Genomic DNA, 27851 nt, shown 5'->3' with positions numbered 1-27851 from the left:
CTTTTCCACATTCCAATTCACTCCGTGTGCACATTTGGGCAAATACTGTAGATGCAACGGAAAAGTATTCACATTAAATCTGGAGTTTAAGTTGTTTTGATTGAACGCCATGTTGCATCAATCTAAAGCAAACTTTTCATTGTGATTTCACATTATCTATCGAAAGCATTCTACGAAATTTACTGAACGGATAAGCTCGTACTCGCTCATGACAATTGCACATGTCAAAATGCCAAAATATGCATCCTTTCAAAGGTCTTCAAACACCGTGTTATTTCCAACACAATAACCAAATATAATTCAATTACATAACTTTTTTTCCTTTAACTCAGTAATTTTGGGTTTAATGGAATATCAAAACATGCAACAGATTTTTACTTGAAATTGAGTGATTTTGAATTATTTTACATTTCTACCATTCTAACAGTGACTAGTAAAAATGCACAATCAGACTGAACAAGTATTGCCAACAGAAGAGGTCCCAAAAAAAAAAAAGATTTGTGCTAATGTTTGAGCATGTTCTGATAAAATCTCAATTTATCTGGTCAGAAACACGACCGAATGCTTTGCAGGTTTTCAAGAACGGCAAAAACTTGTGACTTTTGGTTCATGATTTCTTTCATGTGGAACGTTTTTGTCACACAATCTAACCAGCATTTTTATAAGCTCTTTTCCAAGGTCTGTTCTCCACCGAGTTAAAGGTGTTAGCCCAAAATTCTTCAGATTGTCAAATGGTTACTCAGGCCAGCTGAGCCGCTGCCTTCCTGCTTAGTTTTATCTTCAGTTCATCACTTAAAAGTAATCTTTTCACCTCAGTTTCAGCATAAATGTTTGAGAATCTGCAAGATGAAAAAAGTATCCATCTTCTCTCAGCTAGAAAAGACATTTTATTTTGTCTCGTATTTGCAAATGGGGAGGAGGCAGAGGGCAAATCTGCCCACACTTTCCACCCAAACACACAACAGAACAATAGACACTCATCCGCGTTACAGTTGGCTCAACACTCACTGTCAAGTACTTCACTCACAATAAGGTCATTTTCTTCTTTAAAAAATCATTTTAATATACAACACAATTTTTAACAAGACAAATCTGTTTACAACTAAATTTGAATGAATTCCAGCTTCTCTCATAACCAAAGCAAGCTCAAATGTGGAGTGGGAGGAACAGACAAACGAACGAAGTGAAGTTAGAAGAAAGAATGACGAGAGACAGCAAAAAGGGTTGAGGACTAGTATGAATTTTGTACTAAGAACCAAAACATACCGAAATAAAATTAGGAAAAAAAACAATTATAAAAAAAAGTAAGAAAATAAGGGTTAAAGAGAGAAAAATATAGCAGAGGTGTACCAGGATGCTGTATCCGTGGCAACCTCACATGCATGTCTGACACCTTTGCTCTGTTCTGCCAAGTCCACATAAGCAACCGTGCACACACTCACTTCTGTGTGCCGCCATATTCCAAGCTAGTGTGCATTTTGAGGGGTGGGGGGGGGGGGGCTAGAAGGGTGGGAACATGAAGCGGGAAGGGATGTATAATGTTGAGAGAAACGGTGAGGAGGGAGTGAGAGGGGAGTGTGCACGCGCTCACCCTCATGCAGTCCCTCCGCCTTTCCCATCCTTCTCTCCTTTTTCTGGAGCTGAGTAAAGAGTCTCTTTCTCCTGCGTTACAGCTCCAGCCGTCCTCTGTCCAGCTGTGCCACTCTGTGTGCATTTGCATGTATGTATTATGTAATATATAAATAGAACTATAAGTAATTCCTTATCTGTAGAGCCTCTTTTGGCAGGGCGTGGAAACTGAGGAGCAGAAGCTTCATAAATTTCGGGGGCAGGGAGAGAAGGGAACCTGTGACTTATATATTGTCTGTTAATACTGTCATTAGTTTACAAAAGATAAATTAGTAGAAGGTGATCTTCCTGGAGAAAGTGGCGTTGGTTCTACTGCCGGGGCATGCTCAGCGCTGGTAGAAAACGGGCACATGTTTAGAGGTCCATTCAGAGTTGGGCGGAACGGACGGAAAGGAGGTGCGAGCAGGCTAGGAGGTGGACAGAGAGATGACGAAGAGGAAGGAGAAGAGATGGGCTCCGTTCCATGATTGATGCACCCATCAGCTGAATCAGCCCTGGGCTCCAACAAGACAGGGTGCAGTAGATGGAGCCACCTGCGGGAAAGGGGAAAAAAAACAACAACAACAACAAAAAACTGTTACGGTCTGCTTAGTGAATCCTCACATACTCACGCTTTGGGATTCACAACTCTGCTGATTTTTTTGTTTTGTTTGGAACCTAGCTTTAATTTAATTTTCACACTTTTTCTCCTCAGGCAAGATGGCTTTGGTGCCAAGTCACCATTTGAAGCGCATTTAGGAGCTTCATTTAGACAAAAGTAGTCCCTTGACACCGTCTTGTGGCATCTCTAGGATATTACAGTTCAACGTTCTCAGAGGTGGTGGGGGTTGTCAGTTCCTCACTGATTTTTGCTATTCGCAGCAGGTCTCGATCCCGATGCCCCTGCAAATAGCGAGAGTTCACTTTAATTCTTAGTTGTGCATGTTTTAAACTGCTGTAGCCCGCTGAGCAGTATAAAGGCCTTTTTCACACTGAACTGTGCCATAGACCAACCCATTCAATACGGTGCATCCAGTAGAAGAGGTGGTGGCTGAGTGACTGCAGAATGACAACAGCAAACGATTTTGGCGGGTTTTACAGTGAATGAATGGCATGGAGAAAGCAGAGGGGAACAAATAATGCGGTGTACCAGTGTCCTTTGACGTACCGTGACGTGAGAAAAAGAAGGATCACCACGATGCAGAATATACCAAGCTGGTTGAAAATGATAGCACTGTGTCATTTTAGCATTCTTAACACTAAAAATGTTAGCCAGGGCTTTCCACTGTAACTTCTAGGAGTGAGTATCTCTCCACAAGAGACGGTTCAATAAGGTTTTCGATACGCAGGGTGCGAAATGATTCAAGGACGGTTCGATTTGAAAGTGGAATGATTCTATTTGGTTCGACTCAGTGGGATTACGAGTCGATTCAATATGTATAATATGATTCAATTCTAGAGGGTATGATGCAGGGACTGTTTTTCTGTCATTTTACAGACATTTGAATAAACATGTCAGAATCGTAAAAGTGTCTTTTAAAGTTATATCTCTCAAATAAAAGACGATTCAATAATATATTTCAAAGTGGACCGATTTGGTTTGGTTAAATTTGAAACACTCACATCTTTCAAATCAAAAAATGAATTTACGGTTCTGCATTGTGAGGCAGACGTGCTAACCAGTCGACCACCGTGAGCCATCTATCAGTAGTGATGCGTTTGTCATGGTAGCGTTTCATTTTTTTGCCTTCTCCTGCAGTTATATAAAATAGCTGACCTGTTTTATCAGTCGCTGCTTATTGCAAACAAAATGCTTGTGACACTAAAATATTTTGCAAATATATTTTCAGTCCCTGAGCATATTGACATCGTATGAAACTGCAATGTGCCAAGTGAGAAGATAATAGACGTTTCAGTTTCTGTTAGACGTTTCAGTACTTGTTGCACATCAGCAAATATGGTCATGCTATACCGCCCCCCCACCCCCAAAAAAGGCGAAAGGCTGGACCATATCTGTTCTGGTGCGACCAACTGAAAATGTTTGTAGTGTCAGTTCTGCCGGTGCAACGGCTAGCATAGAGCCCTAGGATGAGTTATTTTCCCACAGATAATAAATATCATGTTCTTAAGACCACAAACTTGAGAATGAATTAATAGCGCATTTGCTTGTGGCCATCAAATAGTAGTATGCAAACCGTAAAATGGACGCATGTGATGACAGAAAGTCACCTGACATCCCAACAGATGTGGCAAATTTATTATTAAGATTGATTTCTAACCGTGGGTATAGATGGAAAAAAAACTGTTCCCACTCGGGAGGGCCAGATGCGCAGAGACTTAAGCTAAGCGCACGCTGTGGAATCATTCATTGACGAGCACAATTGTATGGAAACATGGAACATTTGAGACACTTGAAATAAATCAGCCTTTAAGTTGCCAGTAATTCTACACTGCAAAAAAAAAAAAAAACAACATATTAGTAGAAGTCATGCGAAGAGCTCTTCTGAAGCCAGAAACTTCAAGCTGAGCACACAGTGTGGTAGGCACGTTCATGCATCTTTTCACCAAATCAGCATAAAAACACATTTTTAAGACACAGACTGGAATGCAGGATTTCTTTTGCTACTAGTCTCAAGTCATTCAGGACCACGTGTGTGCTTGCATACCTGCTATCTAGAAATGTACGTGTACGTGCGGGAAGGAGACCGTCCCTCTGACTGTCCATTGGTTGAGACGTTCAAAAAGTCCCAGATTAGAATTGTGTCGTCGTGAGAGCTGCTGATGATCTGGAACTCATCAAACTGCAGACGGAACACGCGGCCAGAATGCTCCTACAAATACAAAGTAGGAGTAACCTTGAAAAAACTTGTCACAATATATACAGTCCCCTCTAAAGGTATTGGAACAGCAGGGTCAATTGATTTTATACACACGCATGCACGCACGCACAAAAGGTCAGGGATATTTGGCTTTCAATGGGAAATTTCAGGTCGAGTCTAAAATGCATTCAAATCTTTCCAGGTGAACTTAATGTGACCTACGTTCTCGAAGCTTTTGAATGCACATGTCCAACAGTTAGACGTTTCAGTACTTGTTGCACAAGTACTGTTCTCTAACGAGCTGCTTAACGGCAAAATTCACAACAGGCGTTTGATCCTTGAAGCAACCAAGAAATGTTCTGGTTCAATGAGAGCTGGTATGTAAACTGTCATCCTCATCACGCTGTTCACATTTTGACATCATGAAACCAAGACGACACCTAACAATGATCAACAGTACCTTTCCATTATGATGTTTCAAACAGGACGTTCTGAGACCTGAGTGGCCACTGAGCTTAGCGTGTCATCAGCAGGTTGCAAAAGAGATACTGAGAGACTGGAAGAGTCATAGAAAGATGTAGAAGTGTACATCCTTTGGCCACATCCCATGCTGATGACCGCTACTTTGTGAACAATGCCCTGAAAAACCGAATGAAGAATGCCACTCAACACCAGGCAAGTTTAAGGGAGGCCAGAGACACCGAAGTGTCATGTACGTCAGATAATTCAAAACCGTTTACATCAGCGTCGTCTGCATGCCAGACGGCCTGCAACGGTACCTGAGCACATCACCGAGCACAGGCGTCTTCGCCTTGCATGGGCCAGGGAGCATTTACGCCGGATGAGAGACCACAGGTCCTCACAGTGTGGTACTCTGATGAAAGTTGATTCCCGCTGAGCAGAAATGATGGCCTCCAACGATGATGGAGACGTCAAGGAGAGCGCTATGCATCAGCCACTGTTGTCACCAGACCAGCTTCTGGTGGTGGCGGTGTTACATTGTGGGCAGGCACGTCCATTCGGGACAGAACTGCCCTACAATTTGCGAATGGTACAGTGACAAGCCCATCCTACCTGAATGGCATTATTCATTCATCCAGTTATTGTGCCCCTACATGAACACCACGGGCCAAATTTCATCTTCATGGATGACAACTCTCCAGCTCATCGAGGTCGCATCATCAGGGAATGGCTGTTGTGGACTGGTGTTCCTCAAATGGAATGACCTGCACTTTCTCCAGGCCTGAATCCTATTGAAAGCCTGTGGGATCAGCTGAGTCACCGTGGAGAAGCTAAAAACTCTGCACTCCAGAACCCCAATGACCCGAGGCCAGCCCTTCAGAAGAGTGCGATGCCATGCCTCAGCAGTAATCAGTTGACTTGTGAACTGCATGAGATGTCATTGTCAAGCTGTAATTGGTGCTCAATGGCGCATGACAAGTAGTTGAGATGTTGACATTTTGTATTATGGTCAATCCACCATTGTTGACTTTTCTTTCAATGAATTGTTTTGAGATGAGGAAATCACCAGTGCATCCTTCTCCTAAACGCCCCAGCTACACTCAGGAAGATGAGTCAAATCAGCCATTGCGCCTCTTGGCAAGCTGCCGGGAACAAATTCAAAATAAAAAAAGTACCAAAGAATTGATGTCCATATATTATCTGATAAAGTGAGGTTTATGTCGAAGTTGGCCTTTTCACTACATTGGCAGTGTGTCACTGTCATGCATATCATGAGACTTGTTGCTGAAGTTGTCCTGACTACTACTTTGTGATAGACACTGTATTACTACCGTGGTTTCTGTTTACACCACGGATAACTCCGATTACCACTACTGAGGATGTGCTTCACATTTAGTCATACAGCCAGTGGCCCTAGTTGTTATCATCCAGTCAGAATATTTACTGTCAAGTCAGTAGCTGCTTCTGTCTTGCAACACAATATGACTGTCGAACAGAAACCAAACAGCATGGATAATATCTACATGCATCAGGTGTGAACACTCACCACTAAAGTACGCAGACATAGTGTGCTTGCAGGGGCTCGTGGGTCCAAGGCTGCTTGCAAGTCCCACACTTTGATTTTACTGCAAAGCGAAACACGCCACAACAAAACACATAAGTCGTGGGATCCACATAAGAAAGAAGAAAGGAGAGGCAGAGTGCTCGTTGAAGTGGAGTCTTACCCATCGTAAGCGCCACTGACAATCCTCTTGTTATCAAAGCGGATGCAACGCACCAGTTCTTCATGACCCTCCAGCACTCGCAAACATGCCCCGCACTCAATGTCCCATAACCTGCAAAAGTGATTTAACACTTTTAAATGACAAAATCGGATCTCAGCACCTCCATTCAAGAAAAATTCCCTGGGAAATCTTATTTTTTGTTGCAAATCTGTAACCGGCATTTGTGAAAGATTTGTTGTGAGCTCGGATGGACTTGGAAAACAATTTCAAGCGTCCGCTTCAAGCAAAGTGAAAGTAATACAATATTTTGAATGACTTTGGCGAAAACACAAGCATGGTAACCAGTTGATATGTTCACAAAATGCAAGATAGCACTGTGTGAACAGAAAACACAAAGGCAGATCAATACAGATACTGTATACCCTTGTTTCCTGTGGTCTGGCAATCGTTTGAAAGGTAATGGCTCAAATGCTAATATGCTAACAGTGGTCATGCTCAGGATGCACGTTAAATTCTTTTGATCTTGTTCTCGAAAAAGGAAGTATTCAGTTCATTAAGTGATTGCTTTTGGTTAAGTGCGCTCAAAAGATTAGATTCTGATTACATATAGCAAGATATCAACCACAGAGGTTACATCTTGCCCTGTGGTCAGGTCCTAATTTGAAAGGGAAACATTCAAATACAGTGACACCCATAATTAAGGCACCCCTGAATAATATTAAACGTTTTTGAGAATTGAGCAAGCTATGGCTCATGCGCATGCATTGGCTTGGCCGTCTATGACAACAAGCATCACCACCGGAGAGTGCTAGCATTAGCGTGAGAGTATCTCACTTCGTTGCGCTCAGATCAAACCTTCGATGGCTGCAAAGAGTTTCAGAATGGACGTCTTTACGGTGTAGCAGAGCACCATTATATGACATCATGTCAGATTTCTTCTTCTTCAAGATTATGTGCCCAGTGTCCAGATGGAGAAACTCTTAGTTGAAACGTAATTGTTATTTCAAGCGCTCTTATTTTCTTTGACAAATTTTTCAATACAACTAAGAATTACATTATTAATTTTGTACACAGAATATACCACCCCTTTAAACCCAAATGAAATTTCATTCCATTTGATTATTTTGTTTCTTTCTAATTAGAATACAAACATAAGTAGTGATTACCTGTGTGTTTAATTTGTACCACCTGCTTTTACTTGGAGAAAATAACACTTCCCCCTATTTTTGGACTTGTTAGAAACCAACATGGAAATTGAATTCTAAATTTTTGGTGCTTTTTCTACAGTTTATTTGAAGCAATGTCCTGTTTTTGAATAATAAAAGGATAGAAATGTTACAATTAAAAAAATATACGATTAATTAATTGAAAACCAATCAAGGCTTAACCAACTTTGCTTATCTTAAAATTGTCAGATTCCTTGGAATCTCACCCTATCAACAGGACATATTCTCAGATTTGTTTTCCCCTCCATGAAAGCAGACTGAGTTTGATCTAAATTAGACATTTGCAAACATCTGCTTTGACTTTGGCAAACAACGATGAACATATCTGCCCATTTTCCTCTTACGAACCAAACTCATGATCAATTTATGTTTGTGCGTTTTCGGTACTGCCAATTGGAAATTATGACCTATTTTTGAATAAAAGAACTGAAGTATTTTTTTCTTCATCTTATTCATGGATAAACAGAAAAAGTAATGGATAGATTAACTGAATATTAAAATAATCGTTAGGCACAGCCCTCCACCTAAGTACAGGAAATAATGGCAGACTGATACAATTCAGCATTGTGCTCTGTAGTCACTAATTTGAAACAGAATAGCTCAAATGCTTAAAGTTTTTATGCTGATGGGTCGATAATGTATCACAACCATGTGTACACAAAACACAAAGGCAGCTGGGTAAAGGTTTTACATGGTGCCCCGTGGTCAGTTCTATTTAAGATTTTCCAGTCATATCGTCACCCTCTTAAAATAAATAATGGACAAAATCATATCGTGTGTGTGTGTGTATATATATATATATATATATATATATTTTTTTTTTATTATTATTATTATTACTTTAGGAAGGTGACAATATGTGAATAATAATACAGACTAGTAATTCGGGGTGAGACAAATTGATTCCAAGATGCCTTTTAATCCAGATGTGAAAGATTGAAGAACCAAATAATTTATAATGAAATAATACTGGCAATGTGGTCATTACGACTATCTTTTTTCTTTACACGATGCAAAAATGTACGAGCATGCCATTGACGGTGTTTTCTATTTCATTTGAATAAAATATAATTCAAGTGGTTGATCATGGATCTATGGATCATTACAATTACCGTTTTAAAATAACGAAGGATTCATACATTATTTGAAAAAAAAAATGAATACATGCATCAATTCAGGATGCATCAAATTGGTCATCGAAGTGTATCTTTCTTTATCGTAATCAAATGGAATCATGAGATGATGATGCATTCCCCGTCCATGCCTGTATATCACAAAAGATTCTCTCACTTTTTATGGTAATGAGCCAGCTGTATTATATTTTTGTCTGTGTGTTGCACAGTTCTTTCCATCAACTCTGTTCAAGTGCAAGTCACATTGTTAACAGGATGTGGAGGGAAAGTCATCATATCACTTCATCATCATTGGGAATTTTTCCATTGTGAGACAAATAAAGGTTTTCTTATTTTATAACAGCACTTAAGCCTTTATGGAGGAAATAGACCGGTTTTGTCTAGCGGTATCAAATGTACCTAATTGTGTTGTCAGATGAGCCGCTGACAACCAGTCGATCCCGGTACTGTAGACAAGCAATGCCCCGCTTGTGGCCGTTCAGAGTGCGGACAAATTCACAGGTGCTGGTGCTCCATACCTGCATATATCAAGAGATCAACAGTAAAAAAACGATTCACATGGATGACACTTTCAGTCAAGCAATTACAAAGACGTTGCAAGTGTTTGTCTGGCTTGACTTTTAATCAAAGAGTCACATCAAGCGAGCTTTGACAGAAGAATTTAAAGATAAAAAGATTGTCTGCACCGATGTTATTAGGTAAATAATATTTAATGAACCCTACCCTGAGGCAAAAATACTGTAAATGGAAAATCCATATTCTCAGTCATTATTACCTTGATGGTGCGGTCCCCTGAGGCTGACACAATATATTTGTCGTCAAAGTCGACCACGTTGACAGCCGCCCGGTGTCCCACGAGGACGCGCCGTAAGCTAATGTCGGTTGGCGAGGCCATGTCCCACACGGCGATTGAGCGGTCCTTGGAACACGTGACCATGAGACCATTGGCGAAGCGTAAATGAAGCACGGCCTCGTTGTGGTGGATCAGCGTGTTCAGTACCTCACCCGTCGTTACCTCCCACACCCTGCGGAGGAACGGGGGGCCATAGTGAAACGGAAGCCAACAGAAGGGAGAAGAGATGGAGATGACAGGAGGGAGAAAGCTTTAACAGCGGGAAAAAATACAAACATGAGGTAATGTCTCACACCGTGTACTGATACACGCAAAACATTGCTACATGTTAAGAACTGAGGACAAAAAGTCCCTTTTTTCCTTGCCACAACACAGAACAGATGGGAAGCCAGAACAGTCAAGCCAGTTTTTTCATATAGCACATTTCATACAAGGTAACTAAATGTGCGTCACACAAGCAAAGAAACAACACCTCCAAGCATGTACAAAAACAACAGTTTGATATTCAGACGCAACGAAAAGAAAAAAGTACCATACAAACATTTCGTAAGTAACATACATTGAGAACAAACACCAAAGGACTCGTTTCATGCAAAATCAACTTTTTGGAGATTTCAGTTATGTTAAGAAGCTCATCCCTCGCCCTCCATTCACCCATCTCGGAGCATACCTTCTTCTCTTTCTCCCACTCGAAATACCAGCCCCTCCCAATCCAAGAAAACGACCGGGTCCTCACTTTTCTATGTCTATGCCTCCCCTGTACCGCCACTGCAGACTAAACACACGCCCACTTACCCCGAGGCACAATAGCAAGTGCACTCAAGTTTGCCGAGTGACAATTGTTCATTTTTACTTGCAGGGTTGAACAAAAACAATTCCAAGGTAGTTGGGATGTTGTGTCAAATGTACCGTACATAAAAACAGGAAAAAAAACCTTTACAAGCTATGTTCAAGCAAACACACTACAAAGACAAGATATTTCATGTTTAACCCGATGAACGTTATTATTCGTTTGCAAATATTCTTTGACTTTGATGTCTGTAGCCCCGAACTATATTAACTGACATGCATTTTCTGAAGAAAATGTGGAATGAGCTGCAGTGTGAAGAGACAAAGTAACTGCTTTCCTCCTTCATGGCAATTAGTACTAATAAGGTCTGTTCATGTACTGCGATATGATTGGAAACCTGATTGGAATTGATCAAAAAGTCCATTTGAGTTCAAGAATTTGATTAAAGTTGAGTTGATTAAAAACTACCTTCTCAACAATCTTGATTCAGAAGGGAAGGTTTGGGATGCGTCTAAGATTTGCTAACACGGAGACATCCAGCTTTCTCTTTTTTTGCAGGGGCTTGATGGCTGCTATTTTCATGGGTTTGGGAAGCTCGTTTGACTGAGGTGAGCAGTTAACTATCTGCTGTAACTCGGTTTGAACAGATTTCACAATAGTTTTGGAAAAGTCCGATGGTATTGACAGATGGCTGGTTTCAACTGCTGAAGCAAATCTGTTTTTTGATCCACTGTATCAAATTGTCATGGTAATTGAATAATTGCAGTGAGGATAATCCGGTTCAAATAATGGATGGATTTTAACGCAACAAATTTCATACCTTACAGTTGAGTCAGATGACCCAGTGACGATGACCCTCTCATCATACTGGAGGCATAACACTGAACCTGTGTGACCAGTCAGAATCTTCAGACACTCCAGTGACTGTTTATCCCATATCTGCAGGTAGAAATAATACACAAGGACATGCAAGAAGCAGAATTATTTTGTGATTGAATGAGCGCAGATTTAGGTCATGCAAGAAAAGAGCATTTGTCGTCATTGTGATGCCCATGTTCTGTTAACGCCCCATTTCCCCGCTGCTGAGGCGAGCAGAACGTGTGCGCTTGGAGAATAATTTAGGGCGCCCCTGGGTGCGGGCCAGCCTCCCGTAGAACAATAAGATAACAAACCCACTTCTCCCCCACGATTGCTGTCCTGCTCTTCATCACCTTCTATTCCTCTCCTCACAGGCCACTCAGATAAGTGGGGCACACAACCAGGAGTTGAGCCCTTTAGCCTATAATTCACTTGTTTACTTTCTCTCTGCCTGCAGGTTTAGGTCAAAGGTAAGAAGATGATGATTATGCAAGATTGAGTAAGATTCAAGGTTACTTCCTTAAAAATGCAGGTATAGCATATAATAACCACATAAATATACACTGCGTTGCCATAATTTTAAATAGAGGCAAGCTGTTCAACGTATTAGAATATTTTATGGCCCAATGTACCGGTATGGGACTGGATTCTGTCAATCAGGCATATCCTTTAAAAAAAAAAAAAGTTCTCGTTCTGAAACAAGTGCAATAAAATGGTTTACCAGGTGTCTTTTAAGTAGTATAACTGGCAGTGCAGTGAAACCACGCAGCTCGGAATTCGCATATTTATTTCAGGGAACCTCCATCATTCTCTGAAAGTCTTGTCTAGCCCGCTTTTGTGCTCAGGCCAAAGCATTAAAAAAAAATAAAAAATACTTTGGGGCCATCTGGTGGAATCTTTGTGTTGTGAGGTTTAATTCATTTGTGTTTGGTCATCTGCATCTGAAATTTGCCAATTTGTCCCATGAATATTGAAAGAGTGTTTCTATTTCTCTCCCCATGCAGCTACTCGTAGCCTGTGTAGTCTACTTGGCCACAACAATTTGTTATTGTGGGTAAATACCCCCCACCCCCACAAAAAAAAAATATATATATATAACAATATTTGCTCGTGCACATATTTGTTTGCCGCTGTGTGATGTTATTTGGTAGCGCACACATTTGTTTGCCCGTGTGTGATGTCAATCAGTTTGTGCAAGTGTATTATTTACGCTGGACCATATTCACGTCCGCAAACGCTGTGCTACATGATGTTATTTTTTTGTTACACGTCACTCGACATCGTGCTTTATGCGTGTTCGTGTCACATTACGGATGGGTTACGTACACATTTGAAGTCCCATTTGTTCTTATAATGTAAACAAGTACATAAAAATACCAGATTGAACAAAAAATCTGAATTGGGCATCAAGCTTGGCAGTGTCAAAGTAGCCTTCGAAACACAAAAAACAGTTCTCTATCATGTAATGTAGGTTTCTAATGACGGGTCTTGGAATACGTTGCTGTGCTTTTTTTTCCAAATGAATGATTGAGCCAACAGTCACAGAACCAAGGAACACAACTTTGTATATCATAACATTATGGCCTAAATCTAAACCGGCAGAATTAACAGCAGAGCAGTGGCAAATGAAAATCCGAACGACTTCATATATATTGATTCGACTTCCGGGGTGAGAGGACGCTGGCGTGTATGTCGCCGCTTCTCACTCCAAACTTTTCCAAACTTTTCCAAAACTTTTCAGATATTTCTTCTGATTTTTCTTTTGCCCTTCTGTTTTTGGACTGTTTGGACTGTGATTGATGTAACAAATCATAGCTTCACCCGATCAATCAAACCCCAAATCGTAACTTAGTCCACGGGCTAACGCCGGTAGCTTAAACTTACCGGCTGTCACCGCACCGGCCTTTCTCCCTCGTCATGGGGCGGCACAACTTCGCCGCCTTTGGGTTATTTCTGATACTTCTGACGTTCTGCCATCATCCAGTGACAGGACTACTCCACTATTCTGTCGCGGATCTTCTCCGGATCCGGAGGATTGCACCGGAGCCTCCACCGCCGGAACTGCACCATCATCCTGACATCGCTCGCCTGCCTCGACGTCGCTACATTCACCGCGGGTCGCGTAGACATGTTGACTACAAAAATCCTGGCTCAATCAACTCGACCTGGTCCACTTCTCGACGTCCTCCCAGAAACCGCGGCCGCAACACCAACTACTATGCAGTAGCCCGCCTGGCTAGGTCGGCTAACAGCACTGCCGCCATCAAACATGACACCTCCGCTGTCAACTTTGGACTGCTGAACATCCGCTCACTTACGAACAAGGGTCACCTCATTCAAGACGTCCTCGCCGAACGCAAACTTGACTTCCTCGTTTTAACAGAAACCTGGCAACAAACAAACGACTTCGCTGCTCTGAATGACTCCACTCCTCCCGGCTTTGTTTACATCTGCCGTCCCCGTGGCAACGGCCGTGGAGGAGGCCTCGCGGTAATCCACCGCGAGAAGTGGAAAGTCTTACCAGTCTCCGTTCCTGCATCAAGCTCTTTTGAATGCATGGTGTTTAAACTCCCTGGACCCACGCCAACCATCATTGCCACAGTTTATCGCCCCCCGAAGCCACATAGCGATTTCATCAATGAATTTTCCAGTTTAATCACACACTTATCCACTCTCTCGCCAAATTTAATTTTGCTGGGAGATTTTAATATTCACATGGACAACCCCGACCTGCCACTCACAAGAGACTTCACATCCTACCTGGAGAGCCTCGCGATACACTGTCTTACTGACTTCCCCACCCACATCAAAGGCCACACATTGGACTTGGTTTGCTGCTCTGGCTTCTCCCCCTCCAAGCCCACTGCTGATGTTTTTCCTGAAACCGATCATTTCCTCCTCACTTTTAACATCGTACTCCGTCTCTCTACAATCAAAACCTCCCGCCTCATTTCTTTTCGTAATACCAAAAATATCAACATTGACACCTTCTGCTCCATTATCGACCGTTCCCCGCCCCCAGACGCCCTTTCAAACCCGGATGACCTCACCGCTCACTACAATGCCTGCCTCACAAATATTCTAAATTCTCTCGCCCCCCTGAAGACCAGGACTGCTTCATTCTCTACATCTGCCCCCTGGTTTACACCCGCTCTTAGATCATTGAAATCAAAAAACCGCCAACTTGAGCGACTCTATAAGAAAACCGGTCTCACCATCCATAAGGACATGTACACTACCCATATCACTAAATACAAGGACCAAATTGCACAAACCAAATCCAGCTACTACTCCGGCCTCATCCTCTCCAACGAAGGAAATTCAAGAACTCTCTTCTCCGTCATGAACAAAATCCTCCGGCCACCAAACTCTCTCCCCCTCCACCTGTACTCCACAGCAACCTGCAACTCCATAATGGAACACTTCAATCACAAAATCCTTAAGATCCATCACCAACTCCATCAAAACCTGCCTGCTCCCCCCCCATCTGAACCTTCTTCTCCTTGTCATCTCTTCTCCAGTTTTGTTCCACCAACGACTGCTGAATTATCCAACCTCATACTCAAATCCAAGCCCACCACTTGCCAGCTTGATCCCCTCCCTTCATCCCTTGTTAAATCCTGCCTTCCTTCTGTGCTTCCTCTCATATCTGCTATTATCCACTCCTCACTCTCTTCTGGTATTGTCCCATCACTCCTCAAAACTGCTGCTATCACCCCCACACTGAAAAAACATGGCTCTGACCCCAACAACTTTGATAACCTCCGCCCCATCTCCAACCTTCCATTTATCTCGAAAATCCTTGAAAAAACTGTTGCTGCTCAACTCCACTCCCACCTGTCCCTTCACTCTCTCTATGAACCCTTTCAGTCCGGTTTCCGCCCCCGCCACAGCACAGAGACTGCCCTAATCCGTATTGTGAATGATCTCCTCATAGCATCTGATTCCGGTTTAGTCTCCATCCTCATCCTCTTAGACTTGAGCGCTGCCTTTGACACAATCTCTCACCCTATCCTCCTCAATAGACTCTCCTCCATTGGTCTCTCCCACACTCCCCTCAGTTGGTTCCACTCCTACCTCACTGGCCGCACTCAGTTTGTCCAGCTCAAATCCTTCACCTCAAAGCCCTCCCCAGTCACCACAGGTGTACCACAGGGATCTGTCCTAGGTCCCCTTCTCTTCATCATCTACCTCCTGCCTCTTGGCCATATCCTCCGCAAATTTAATATCCACTTTCACTGCTTTGCTGATGACACCCAGCTCTACCTCTCCTGCAAGCCAAACTCCATACTCCCACCCCCCTCCCTCACCTCTTGCCTCTCCGAACTCAAAACATGGTTCACAACAAACTTTCTTAAATTAAATACTAATAAAACTGAAGTCCTCCTTCTTGGCACCAAATCCACTTTATCCAAAGTAAACAGTTTTTCCTTCAACATTGACAGCTCCCTAGTGTCCCCCTCCCCCCAGGTTAAGAGTCTGGGTGTCATCCTGGATAGCATGCTCACCTTCCACTCGCATATCAACACCATCACCCGCACTGCTTATTTCCACCTCCGCAATATTACCAGACTTCGCCCTTCCCTCACCCCCCACACCACTGCTATTCTTGTCCACAGTCTTGTCACATCCCGCCTTGATTACTGCAACGCTCTCCTCTTCGGCCTACCTCAAAAGTCCCTTCATAAAATCCAGCTGGTCCAAAACGCCTCTGCTCGCATCATCACAAAAACATCTTCCCAGCAGCACATCACCCCCGTTCTCCAACAGCTTCACTGGCTCCCTGTTCAACATCGCATCAATTACAAACTGCTTCTATATACATATATGGCCATCCACAACCTGGCCCCTCCTTACCTATCCGACCTTCTCCAGGTGCATATCCCCTCTCGCTCCCTCAGATCCTCGTCCTCCCTCCGCCTGTCAGTGCCCCCTGCCCGACTGAGCACCATGGGAGCCAGAGCCTTCAGTCACGCTGCTCCAAAGCTCTGGAACAACCTACCTCCGGACCTCCAAAACTGCACACCTCTTTCCACTTTCAAGTCCCGTCTAAAAACACACCTGTTCAGGATTGCCTACAACACATAGCTCTTCCATTTCCTACGTTTTTATGATTTTATGATTTTATGTCCTGTTTTTATATAATATCTCGTTTACTAATTTTTACATTGTATTTTCTTATTGTCTGTACAGTGTCCTTGGGTGGCATGAAAGGCGCTTTTAAATAAAATGCATTATTATTATTATTATTATATCAACATATACACAAACCTTGATAGAATTGTCCCTAAGGCCACTGATGATCTTGTCGTCATCGTACTGGAGACAATAAACCCCTTTACTATTTTCTGAGCGGCACTGAATCCTTTGCAAATTATGTCTGCCACACCGCCAGTTAGCCTCAATTGTCTGGAGAAAAAAAAAAAAAAGAAGGCAATGAGAAAGACAGTTCACAAGGCTAAAAGTAGAAAAAAAACCCAGCAAAAATGACAAAAGAGCTCTTTAGGTTCGAACACGTATAATAGCAAAGTAATGTGCTGTATCGAGAACAAAACAAAGCCCTGCAAAACAGGAAATGTGGTAATTTGGTCACTAAAAATAGGCTAATTGCCAAAAGAAAAACTCTGCTATGGGAGAAAATTGTATCCAATATGGTGTACAAACTTTGGCCTTTGTATATTTCATCCGTTGCTTTTGAATTCACTTACCTCTATGTCTTGGATGATTTTGGGATAAAGGGAGCGATAATAAGAGTTGGGCGGGACTTCGGATGTGCGATTTTTGAACAGATATTTCTCCCTATGAGGGAAAAGAAGGATTTGTTTTGTAATTGTTGTTTTATGATGTCATAATAATAAGACAACAGTAATATAATCTACAGTTGAATTACTGTGAATATCAAATGCGGTAGGACAAACAAGCTCATTTACTTTAAGTACCGGTATATACGGTCAAGTAGGCGATAATACAAAGGGGCCCATTCTCACCACTGATGTCTTTCGGACAGTCCTTTCCATAGTGGGTCAGTGCGGACCATGCGTTCGATGAGCTTCTTCCACAGCATACCCTCAGAGATGACCCTTTGCCACTCCTTACACACCAGCTCAGCTGCACAAAGTGAACGTGCATCCAGGAAAGACAAGATGTTTTCTGCTATGTGATCTAAGCCTTGGGCTGAAGAAGAGAGAGAAAGAGAGTTTGCATTATTTCAACTTGCAACTAGGGTTGAGCGATATGGCTGCAAAATGGATCACAAGTATTTCATATCAGTTGATAGTAGGAATTATTTTTATTTGATTTTTTTTGTGCTTCCTCCGCTACCATTTTATTTTTATTTAACTGTTCAACAAGGACCCAGAAAAAAAAGGTTGAATTGAGTTCATTTTATAATTTAATTTAAAGACGAGGTCAGCACAACTATGAAATAAACACACCGATCAATATATAGATTAAATGAAGACTTATTTAAACAAAATGTGGAAAGTATTTTGGCAACAATTGCGATAAACATCTCTTCTAAACATATTGTATAGAAAATGGATGTATTGATGGGAGTACAGATAATGGATGGATAATGATCATTGTATCCTGGGAGGATAAAAAAGGGGAAAAGACAACTCAAAAGCAGCTTTTTGTTGAATCCAATAACCAGTCAGTACCTCACATGTACACTTTACCCAGTGTAGGGGGCAGTTGTCGTTGGTTCTCCTACCTGGCAACGCTGTAATGAAGTCTCTCTGAAGCATGGGTTTGAGGTAGGAGTTAATGTGGCCATGCTGGTAGTGGCACATTCGAGAGATCAGACGCTCTACAAACTCCACCTGGTCAGCCTCTGACCACTGGTCGAACAGGGCGATGCAGTGTTCCTTCTCTTTCTCGTAGTTCCCCTCTGACGGACGCTTGCGGGACCCCACAACAGGACCATTATTAAGCTGTAAAGAAAAGAAGACACTTGAATGACCAACAATACTGTTTCAGAATAGCCTACGACATACGATCACACTATTAAATATTCAATCACTTTGTACAATGGAAATTCTGAAGTCATTCATGCCCGACCCAACATCTGTAAAGACCAGATCATTGGATGGCTCTAAAGGTTGCGTGTTGAGTGTGATTTTTTTTTCCCTCTCCCCTATCTACATAGAAAATGGCCAAGGCGGACAATCATAACTGTTAACTATGTTCAATATTTCCATCTTGTGGACTAGAACAGTCGTCAAACAAGAAGCCAATTGAAGCTTGCTCTGTAACCGAACTTCATACATCGAGGATCAAGTGGTTTTGGAATGACTGTTTGCATAATGTATCTCCCAAGTCATTTACCGTAATAGATATGACAAGCCGTTACACCACAAAATTGCTATAGCAAGGTAGTTACCAAGTAGGCTTACGGCTGGCAGGTGGCATACCATCTGCTACTATGACTATTCTTTGTATTCTTTCGGTGGCCTGGATGCCCTGTGGTACCATGTTGCCTCTCAGTGTCCAGTCCAGTTGTTCCTCACTGTTTCATGGACCATTTTTTGCTCCTTCACTGGATCGCAGATTTGTTTATTGTTCTTATAAGCAAGGCAAGACAGAGCAAAGATTTAAAGCAACACGGGGCAACTCAACGTGCTTCGCACAACCGCTGTGGTTTGCGCAGCGCTGGCCCTCATCTTTGAAACTCACTTCTACATTTACTCTGAGATAGCGACTCTCGCCTAAAAAGAAAAAAAAAACCCAGATTATTTATGGCATACCCTATTGTTGTTATTTTGGATTGGATTGGATACAACTTTATTGTCAAATGTGCTGTATGTGTAACATACATATTTCTACAAAACATCACATATTTCTATTAGGCTAGTGTTTCTCAGATAGAAAATATGCATATCACGTCACCGAAGTGCTTTTTTGCAGCCCAATGGCATGGTCCAGCCTTGTTTTCTTTGACACTAAATATTTTTTTTAATAATATTTAACAGTATAATGGTGCTTTGTTCAAATCAATTATTTTTCTGGACATCATTTTTTTCATATACAGTAAATATTCCCATCCCCGGAATTCTACGGAAAGGAATATCCTTCACCCGGAATAAAAACCTATGCATTAACATTTTGACTACGATATTACATGTTACCGGAGGTTGCGTAAGCGGAAATTCCACTACCCGTAACCCGGATGGAGGTGTAATGCCGCGGGAGCTCAAATACACGCAACGCCCACCCGATGCGACGGAAAAGACAACGCTGAAACACGTTTTCACTTCGCGTTTTTCATTCATCAGATTCGAAACGAAGACGTGTAAGCGACTTTTTATTGGCGTGCGTTTTACTGTAGTTGCGAAAGATTTTAACTTTATTCACTTACGTCGTGTAGATCATCGCATCGAAACGTAGAAGAACTGTAACAACTGGAGCGGAGCGAGTGAAATGCATCCGTTTGAGCGAGGCTGGACACAAAGTTAAAAAGATCCAGCAGACACTTGGAGTCGGAAAGACGCAAATCTACGAAACTTTAAACAACAAGGCATCGATTCAACTCCTGATGACAAGCCACCATCCAGCAAGGAAGCAATGCAAATGGCAACAAAAATCCTTCAGTATGCACAAGAATTACCAGACATCGGTGATCAACGGGACAGTTACTTGCAACTAGCAAGAAAACTGCATGACACGCAGGCAAACATTGTCATAAACCAAAGAATGCATCCCACAAAACAATCCAAAATACATATTTTTTCCCAAGACAGAAAAAAATAAACATTAAAATACTGTACGTATTTTACTGTTGTGATTTTTTTTTTGGATACACCTGTATTGCAGTTTTTGTTATATAAACAGTTTTTGGACAGTCTATTTTTGTATTTTAATGATTGTGTTGTTACACGTGCATTTTGTCAACATACTTGCAGGTTCATAAAGGACATGTACCATGCTCATTTCCCAAATGAGGAATTTCTGTTATCAGGACAAATTGAACAGCGCAAACACGAGTCCGTACTAGAGAATATTTACTGTATTTATTCAAATTATTTTGTACTCAACCACAGGAGTCAAACTGTCATTCTGTTCATACGAAATGGCCAGTTAGTGCAAGTTTGAAAAAGAGCAAGACAACTTTGTGACTGAGAGAGAGGTGCGTATGAGCACACAATACACATGGATCACAGCAACTGACAAGCACAGAAAGATACCTTGAGGATTGTGTTCTTCTTTGGCGACAGGTCATCCACTAGATTCTGTGACTCCATCCCTGACGTATTCTGTTTGAAGGGGGACAAGATAGAACAGATGTGCTTGTAAGTGCATTATTTTCTCTCCGTCGTCAGTTTGCTAAAATCACCATGTTGAGCCAGGACAGTGGTGTGGTTAGAGCTGGACAAAGAAGTGCCACGAAAACAGCCAAGGAGGGGTAGCCATCATGACTGCTGAGACTGGCGTGCACATCTGCATGTTTACACACACACACACACACACACACACACACACACACACACACACACACACACACACACACACACACACACACACACACACACACACACACACACGGAACAGAGAACGAGGGGCCTCATGTACAAAAGCTGTGTACGCACAAAAATGCGGCGTATGAACTTTTCCACGCTCATGTTCAGATGTATCAAGAGTGACATGACCGTGGTAATGTGCGGTGCTCCATGGCAACTACTTGGCTGGTGTACACCTATTTTTCTTGCTTAGGAGCCATTGGAAAAACGTAGAGATGATGCTGTGTTGGGCAGAGGCGGGTGCAGTGGCATGCAAAGTGCACTAGACGCCCAGGGTGAATGACCAGTTTTGACGCCCTTGAAAAAAAATTTTTGTTGAGGGTTGGGGGAGGGACCGATTTTATTATTGCGGTGTGTAGCCAACTCAGAGGTCGAATCCACATGGCCACATCATCTCAGATTTGGGAGCAAAGAGCGCGAACCCAAAAAGTCCTGGGCACCTTCGTTGCGTGGCTCCGTTAGAGGACATCGTTCACAAGATTACGGTTTTTCGGGCCTCGACTTTTGTTTACTAGCATCTCCAGCTCACTTTTTGTTAAATTCCACCATTTAATTGGTGAATCATGTCTTCATAATTTGATAACGCAGAGTGATTATTCCCACCAAAAGGCACTAATTATACTCATTTGCATATTTATATAAGCTGGGTTGAGAGGGAGGAGTCTGGTAGGGCAACATTTTCGCAGACTGAGATGTACAAAAGCAACATGCTTGTTTACATGTGTACACAGAGATTCTTGAAGATGGAATTTTTTTGGTATGCAACCTTTTCTGGATTTTAATGTTTCTGGATATGCCGTGTTTGAATATGACAGCCATGCAAGTCTTTGTACATGTGGCCCCTGGACACCACAACAAACATTCTTCCTTCCTTGAGAATAAAAAATCAGATGCTGGCTTTGGTAATATGCACACATTTTTTGTATATCCCCTACATTTAGCACAATTTGGTATTCTAGTGTGTTTGCTACTATTGAGAAGAAAAACTACAATGCACAGAGTAACAAAAATGTGGGACAACAAAAAAAGACAATATATAGAATGAACAAATCATTTTCTTTATGAATATACAGGTATATATATATATACAGTATATATGTATATATACTGTATATACAGTATATATATGTACACACATACACACAACATTTTTTTTTATTTCACGTACAAAGCGGCGAACTATTGTCTTGAAACTTTTTCAGGAGGGCAATTTCAAACACGAATACATATTTCAGTTTAAACTTATTAATTTATTAGAATTTTTTCATGGGTTGTATGGCCTTTCAGCAAAGCTGAATTGATTTAAAAAAATCCTGTAATGTTATTTTGAGAACATTTGCTGTGCAGACTTCAAAAGTAAAAATCAAAACTGAGGACTCTATTGACGGTTGCCAAACACATCGTAGGAGGGCGGCCGACAAAAATGTCCTTGCAGTCTGTGGTGCAAAAGAAGATAGGGTACTGGACTGTTGCCCTGTATTTTTTATATATATATATAAAAAGTACACACACACACCTTCAAGTTTGAGGCAAGGCTGAGTGATAAACTGGTGTTCACAAACATGCGCGTCTTTGTGGGCAAAGATAAAAATAAAGGCTCCTGATGGTGCTTTTCAAAAAGCAGACAACTTTAAATTTCAATCTTGTAAAGCAGGCTATTTAATTTATTCAACTCAATATTTCTTAAGCAAACCCAGAAAATACCCCAAACAAATATGTTGCGTGTCCATTACAGGGATGGGCATGAGAGAGAAGTTTTCTTGTTCGAGTCACAGAAAAAGGAAAATCAATGTAACTATTAGAAGCTGAATAACTGCAGATTATTTTTTTTGTCAACGCTGAAGTAATGACTGCAGAGTTAATGACAATTTATCATTGATGTCATGGGTATTTTTTTCAATTGTCGACTCACTGCTTTTGTCTCAAAAGCCAAGCCCACTCCTGACTCCTTAATCCAATTACATCAACATCTAATCATACTCAGATAGCTTCATGGTCTCGCAGAACTACCAATTCACATATTAACAAAAGTGCAAGGTTTGTACTCGCTACAGTGTACAATCGTAGCAAGTAATTTTCTAACCTAATGACGGAATGCTTAGCAGTAATGTAGTGGAGCAAAGCTTCAGTTATTATATGAATTGTTCCGAGACTTTTTAAGATCAACCTGCTGTGAAACCATGAAGAGTGATATTTAATTGGATGGGTGAATTGTGGGGTGGGGTGACTAAAAGGAGGAAGAAGAGCTTGCTGTCTGCGGGATAAAGAATTCAGGAAAACAGTCGCTGGCGTAATCAACCATTCAATTTTACAAAAAAAGGTACTAAGTGATCTAAGTGGACGCAACGTTATACTTTGTGTTTTTATTGTTACAGGAGGGCATTTGCTTGTCAGTTAGGGTTCACGGAATCCTTTTCAGATGGGTGATCAGAGCACTTGTGGTTTTGTTATATTTGAGGATAGACTTGCATATTTTGTAAGCGACCGTGCCACCAGTTTCAGTTTTTTTTTTTTTAAATACTTCTATACACTTGTGCAACAACTGCTGGTTTGCCACGCCGAACAATCACCTGTTGATTTCAGAGAGGCATCCATGTTCGTGCCGAAATACATGATTGGCGATTTACCGACTTCGAGCTATAATCGTCTTTGTGCAGTGGTAAACACATTAATTCGTCGATTTTAACTCGGGGCTGCCCAAACTTTTTCCTGTGGATTCCTAGTTGGATTTTTTTTTTTTGTTTAACTTTAATTTATTAAACACGGTAAAAACAAATAATCAATCAATACATGGTTTATATAATGTAGTTATTTTGGAAAACTGCTACGTTAAGGCTTTTTGTTAAAGGTCATAAGGCAAATAATTTAGGCTTTAGGTTTTTTTTTTTAATGTTTTGAAGTGGGTCGTGTTCCTGTATCCCACGAACACAAATCCACCCCCACAAGGCAGATGCTGAATCTCACTCCACATTCAGAACCAAAACAAGACCAATCTTGAGTAAGATGACCATACTTGAGGACCATTAATGTGATATGTTCACCAATTAGCAGCAGAAAGTGGAAGAAACCATTTTCTGAAAGTAAATTATCTTTGTTCTACACAGTGTTATGAAGAGAAATTCTGTTTCTAGTTTAGCTTTATATTATTTTGGGGGTTTATTTGCATATCTAGGAAGTGCATTAATAGTACAGCCTGGAGTAGTGGTAGTCCCAATTACTCACATCCCACCCACGTCTAACACTACCCACACCCACTCCTTTTTTTTTTTAAACAGCAATGAGGTCCATGTCAAAAGTTATTTTTAGTACATACCATTTGCCTCTAAAAAAATGGATGGTGGGGCATAGTTTGGACACCACAGATTTAATCCCTCGTGTTTATTGTTGCTTTTAAATATCATCTTGAATGGAACACAGCACATATCTCTGAATGTTCTGATCTCCCGACAATGTTGTGTTGAAAAGAATAAAACTGCCCATAAAACAATGTCTGATAGCAGAGGTTTGAGTGAATGTACAGTACATGGACTTCCTGTGGGTAACTTGTTATTCTTTAGACCGCAACCTGGATCACAAAGAATCCAAAGCATGTTTTGGGGTATTATCCAAGGAGTACACTCCATGTTACCTCAACTGCTTAAAGATGTGGTTGATCAACAATCAATTCTACCTAATCAATATAAACCTTACCAACTTATAATTATGCCCTTCCCTAGTTAATAGGGGGGAACAACTAATTATTGGTCACCACAGAGGCACCCACATAAAAGAAAAACATCTAGTCCCAAGACCAAAGCGGAAGGGTTAAGAAGCCAAGATGGGCTTGCTGGTGTTGATGACCATGCAGAGCAGAAGAGAGGGAGGGAAAAGACAGGCTAAGTTTGACCAGGCAGGCAGGCAAGCAAGCAGATAGTCTCTCAGGGCTTGAAGTCACCTCCCCACCTCTGCCCTCACACCTCCAGGCAGAAGAATGAAGGTGGCTATTTCTTTTCACTTGAATGTGCAATAAGGAAGCGGCCATTTGAGGAAGGCCTGGTGCTAAATGGCTTCATCACAGAGTACAGTGGCCATGACCAGTTATGTCTGTTCGATTATAAATGTGGTCAAATATGGTTTAGGATGATATAACTAAGGTTGTAGGCAGGGAGAGGCTAGAAACACACCGGGGATGGACCTGAGAGCAGTGTGCTTCAAATATGGAGGAAAGCACAACATTAGGTAAGTGAGATGAAGGTTTTCATGGATGTTTAGAAGTCATGTTGAAAGTTAAAAAAAAAAAAAGATGGCAGAGGGAGGTTGGGTTTTAGGTAGAGGAGGAACAGCAGAATTAAGAGGAGAGAGGCAGAACCTGGTTGTGAGCCCGGGTGGAGGGGATGCTCTGCAGGCACCTGAGTGCACACAAACTCTCAGCCACCGAGGAGCAGCCCAGCCAGAGAGAGCGAGGCACAGAGCACTGTGTGAGAGAGAGAGAGGGAGGGAGGGAAGAGGAGACCCAAGTGGACAGGGTATAGGGAAGAAGAGCAAGAGAGAAATAGATGTGAAGTAAAGGAAAAGAGAAGTGAGGAAGTAATGTTGAGGGGAAAATGGAAGGAGGAAACCAAGGAGGTGAATCAATGGATGGATGGATCAATTAATTGATGTATGAATGCAGTTGGTCAGGAGTTCATGTGGAGCAGATGTGTCAAAATGCAATGAAAATGAACAAATAAATAAATGGTGTTTAGTTGGGAATCAGGAGGTTGTGAGTGTGTGTCCATCAAAGGTGAGGAAAAGAGTAGAGAGGGATTTGGGGGAAATAGTGAGGGGGGAAACCAGTATTAGAGCTACACGCACATTGCACAGTGAGCACAGGAAGACACACTCATTCACACACAAAATACAGACATATACTCACAAAAGCAATATTAGATGTGAACTAGGAGTGGGTGTGCAGAGAAGACAGAGGGCCACTGTGATTTGCCAATCAATTATATTTACTCCCATCAATTGTTTTGCCATCAGGGATGACCGAATCACATGGTCACAAAATTTACAAGGAAATACACTGAACGAAAACAAAAACAAAACACCTTACCATTAACTACACAATGGGAAAGGTCCTGCTCAATTAAATATAAGTACAATAATATAATAAAATATGCCAACAGTGTATGGATGCCAAAAATAATATGTTGTCAGAGCTGAGCTTCGAACTGGAGTAACAAATCAAACTTGTAGATCAATAACATACTAATTCAGCATCACTTTTATACAGCGCTTAGACTAGTCTCGGGCTGTACTTTTCACAACACTTTTGGATAAACAGCATATTAGCTCAGCATCACTTTTGTGCAGCACAGACTAGTTCGACGGGAATTGTGCACATCAGCATTTTCTTTTATCAATAGTCATTTGACAGTTTTGGTCATTTAGCCACCCACCAATCCATGTTTAGAGAGTAATCTACTCACTGCTCTTTTCAGTAAACCGTCATATCAGTAACGCTATTTGTACACCGGCAAAAGGTATTATTGAGATGCTGAAGCGCCGACCCTTAAAGAACACTACCATATGACTTCATAGTGATTGTTACTTTCGGTTATGATGTCTGGCTGGAACCTCCATAAACAGATCAACTATTTATTTGATGTTTAAACTCAGTGTAAACTCCACGTAGCTACACAAACAAACCAAAGTGAAACAAAGGGAACCTCGATATATCACCGACGTAGCAATGATCAAAAAGAGGTATAATAACTTTAGACACCCTTCATTTGAATAAGTACATATGCAGTAACTGCTTTTGTAAAGCTAACGCTATTCTAGCCGCCTAGCTTTTGAAGATAGCTAATCGTCCGACATAAACAGTAATGCAGGAACTGAACAAATAGTAAATACACCGCATTGTAAGAAACTGCATTTAGAATGGCGGCGTATAACCTATGTTTAGTAAGTCCAACACCTACTCCTCTCTCAACTAAATAACTATTTTGATATGGAAAGGAATGTCAAGTAGACCTAGCCAGCTTGCTACATGCTACACTTGCTGCCTCGCTAACCGTAATGCTAGATGAATGAAAAAGCAGTACACTTCCTTCTACGCACTTCAAAAATATAAACAGACATACTTCACTTTAGGATAATTTTAACAATGTTCCCACAAGCCTCGGCAACTACCGGACATCTCCACATATCTTTGACCGTGAGGGCTTTCAACACAACAAATATGTCAACATAAGCGTACATTTTAGTTGCTCACCCTAGCCAGTGCTAGCTGGATAGCTAATGCGATAGGGCCCAGTTGAAGTGGCGCAGCGTCACCGCAGTGAGCACTACCCCGAGAAGCCTCAGCTGTCTTGGGCCGACGGCTGCGCGAATCCGCCGTAGACAACGAGAATTGCTAGCGGTAGCCGAATCGATGTTGTTCACCCGACGGCAACAAGTGCAACTTACAGAAATAATAACATGAGCTATCAACAATACTACTAGAAATGTATCGCGAATTTCAGGCCCTCCCTGAGATTCCCGGTCCCCACTTTTCACCTCCGCCTCTCCAGACAAACCGCTTCGGATTGTTCTTCCTTTCAAATCAGCGAGCAACGCTCCCCCCATACGACTCGTACAACGCCCCGTGTGTCCTCTTTGGAACACATCTTACCATCAGATCCAACGTTTTGTCCTCCATCTCCGGCTCCATGTTGACGATCCCCCCCCCGAAACTCGCTCGGAAAATGGAAACCCAGCCCTGCGTCGGCGGCCCGCAAATGCAGAGACGTCATTCGCTTTGCTCAAGCTCGCAGCATTGGGTAGGACAGCGTGAAAAGGGAGGGTGGGGGACGGGAACGCCCATGCGTCGAACCAACGAGGTGATTGAACCACTTCTT

At 41.8% G+C, this 27851-nt stretch overlaps 1 protein-coding gene across 3 annotated transcripts; it reads right to left on the bottom strand.

The window, feature by feature from the left end:
• Positions 1–982: 982 nt before the first annotated feature.
• On the bottom strand, positions 983–27761 carry fbxw11a (F-box and WD repeat domain containing 11a). 3 transcript variants are annotated; one of them, XM_086135205.1, is made up of 14 exons: positions 27626–27754; positions 25337–25441; positions 20656–20724; positions 18186–18405; positions 17461–17647; positions 17182–17272; positions 16745–16882; positions 11436–11554; positions 9748–9997; positions 9372–9490; positions 6614–6724; positions 6436–6514; positions 4275–4439; positions 983–2162 (listed from the first exon to the last, which is right to left on the bottom strand). In XM_086135205.1, the coding sequence occupies exons 1-13, from the start codon at positions 27662–27664 to the stop codon at positions 4278–4280; spliced, it is 1689 nt and encodes a 562-aa protein (XP_085991331.1). In that variant the 5' UTR covers positions 27665–27754; the 3' UTR covers positions 983–2162; positions 4275–4277. The 3 variants fall into 3 exon arrangements, with proteins under 3 accessions (XP_085991331.1, XP_085991329.1, XP_085991337.1); XM_086135203.1 differs by having other exon boundaries at positions 983–2511; positions 27626–27679; XM_086135211.1 differs by lacking the exon at positions 25337–25441 and having other exon boundaries at positions 27626–27761.
• Between the last annotated feature and the right edge of the window lie 90 nt (positions 27762–27851).

This window comes from Hippocampus guttulatus, chromosome 2 (assembly GCF_054856545.1).
Source record: "Hippocampus guttulatus isolate MCC_2025c chromosome 2, RoL_Hgut_1.0, whole genome shotgun sequence".
Classification (NCBI taxonomy): Eukaryota; Metazoa; Chordata; class Actinopteri; order Syngnathiformes; family Syngnathidae; genus Hippocampus; species Hippocampus guttulatus.
Note: the sequence above shows the minus strand (reverse complement) of the source record. Positions and strands in the feature narration are given on the sequence as shown.

Coding starts and splice junctions, on each gene's coding strand:
- fbxw11a (XM_086135205.1), bottom strand. CDS start 27,664: ATGGAGCCGGAGATGGAGGACAAAACGTTGGATCTGATG. Junction 25,442..27,625: donor ACAAAACGTTGGATCTGATG/GTAAGATGTGTT, acceptor TCTCTCACACAG/TGCTCTGTGCCTCGCTCTCT. Junction 18,406..20,655: donor AGAAGAACACAATCCTCAAG/GTATCTTTCTGT, acceptor TTTTCTTTACAG/CTTAATAATGGTCCTGTTGT.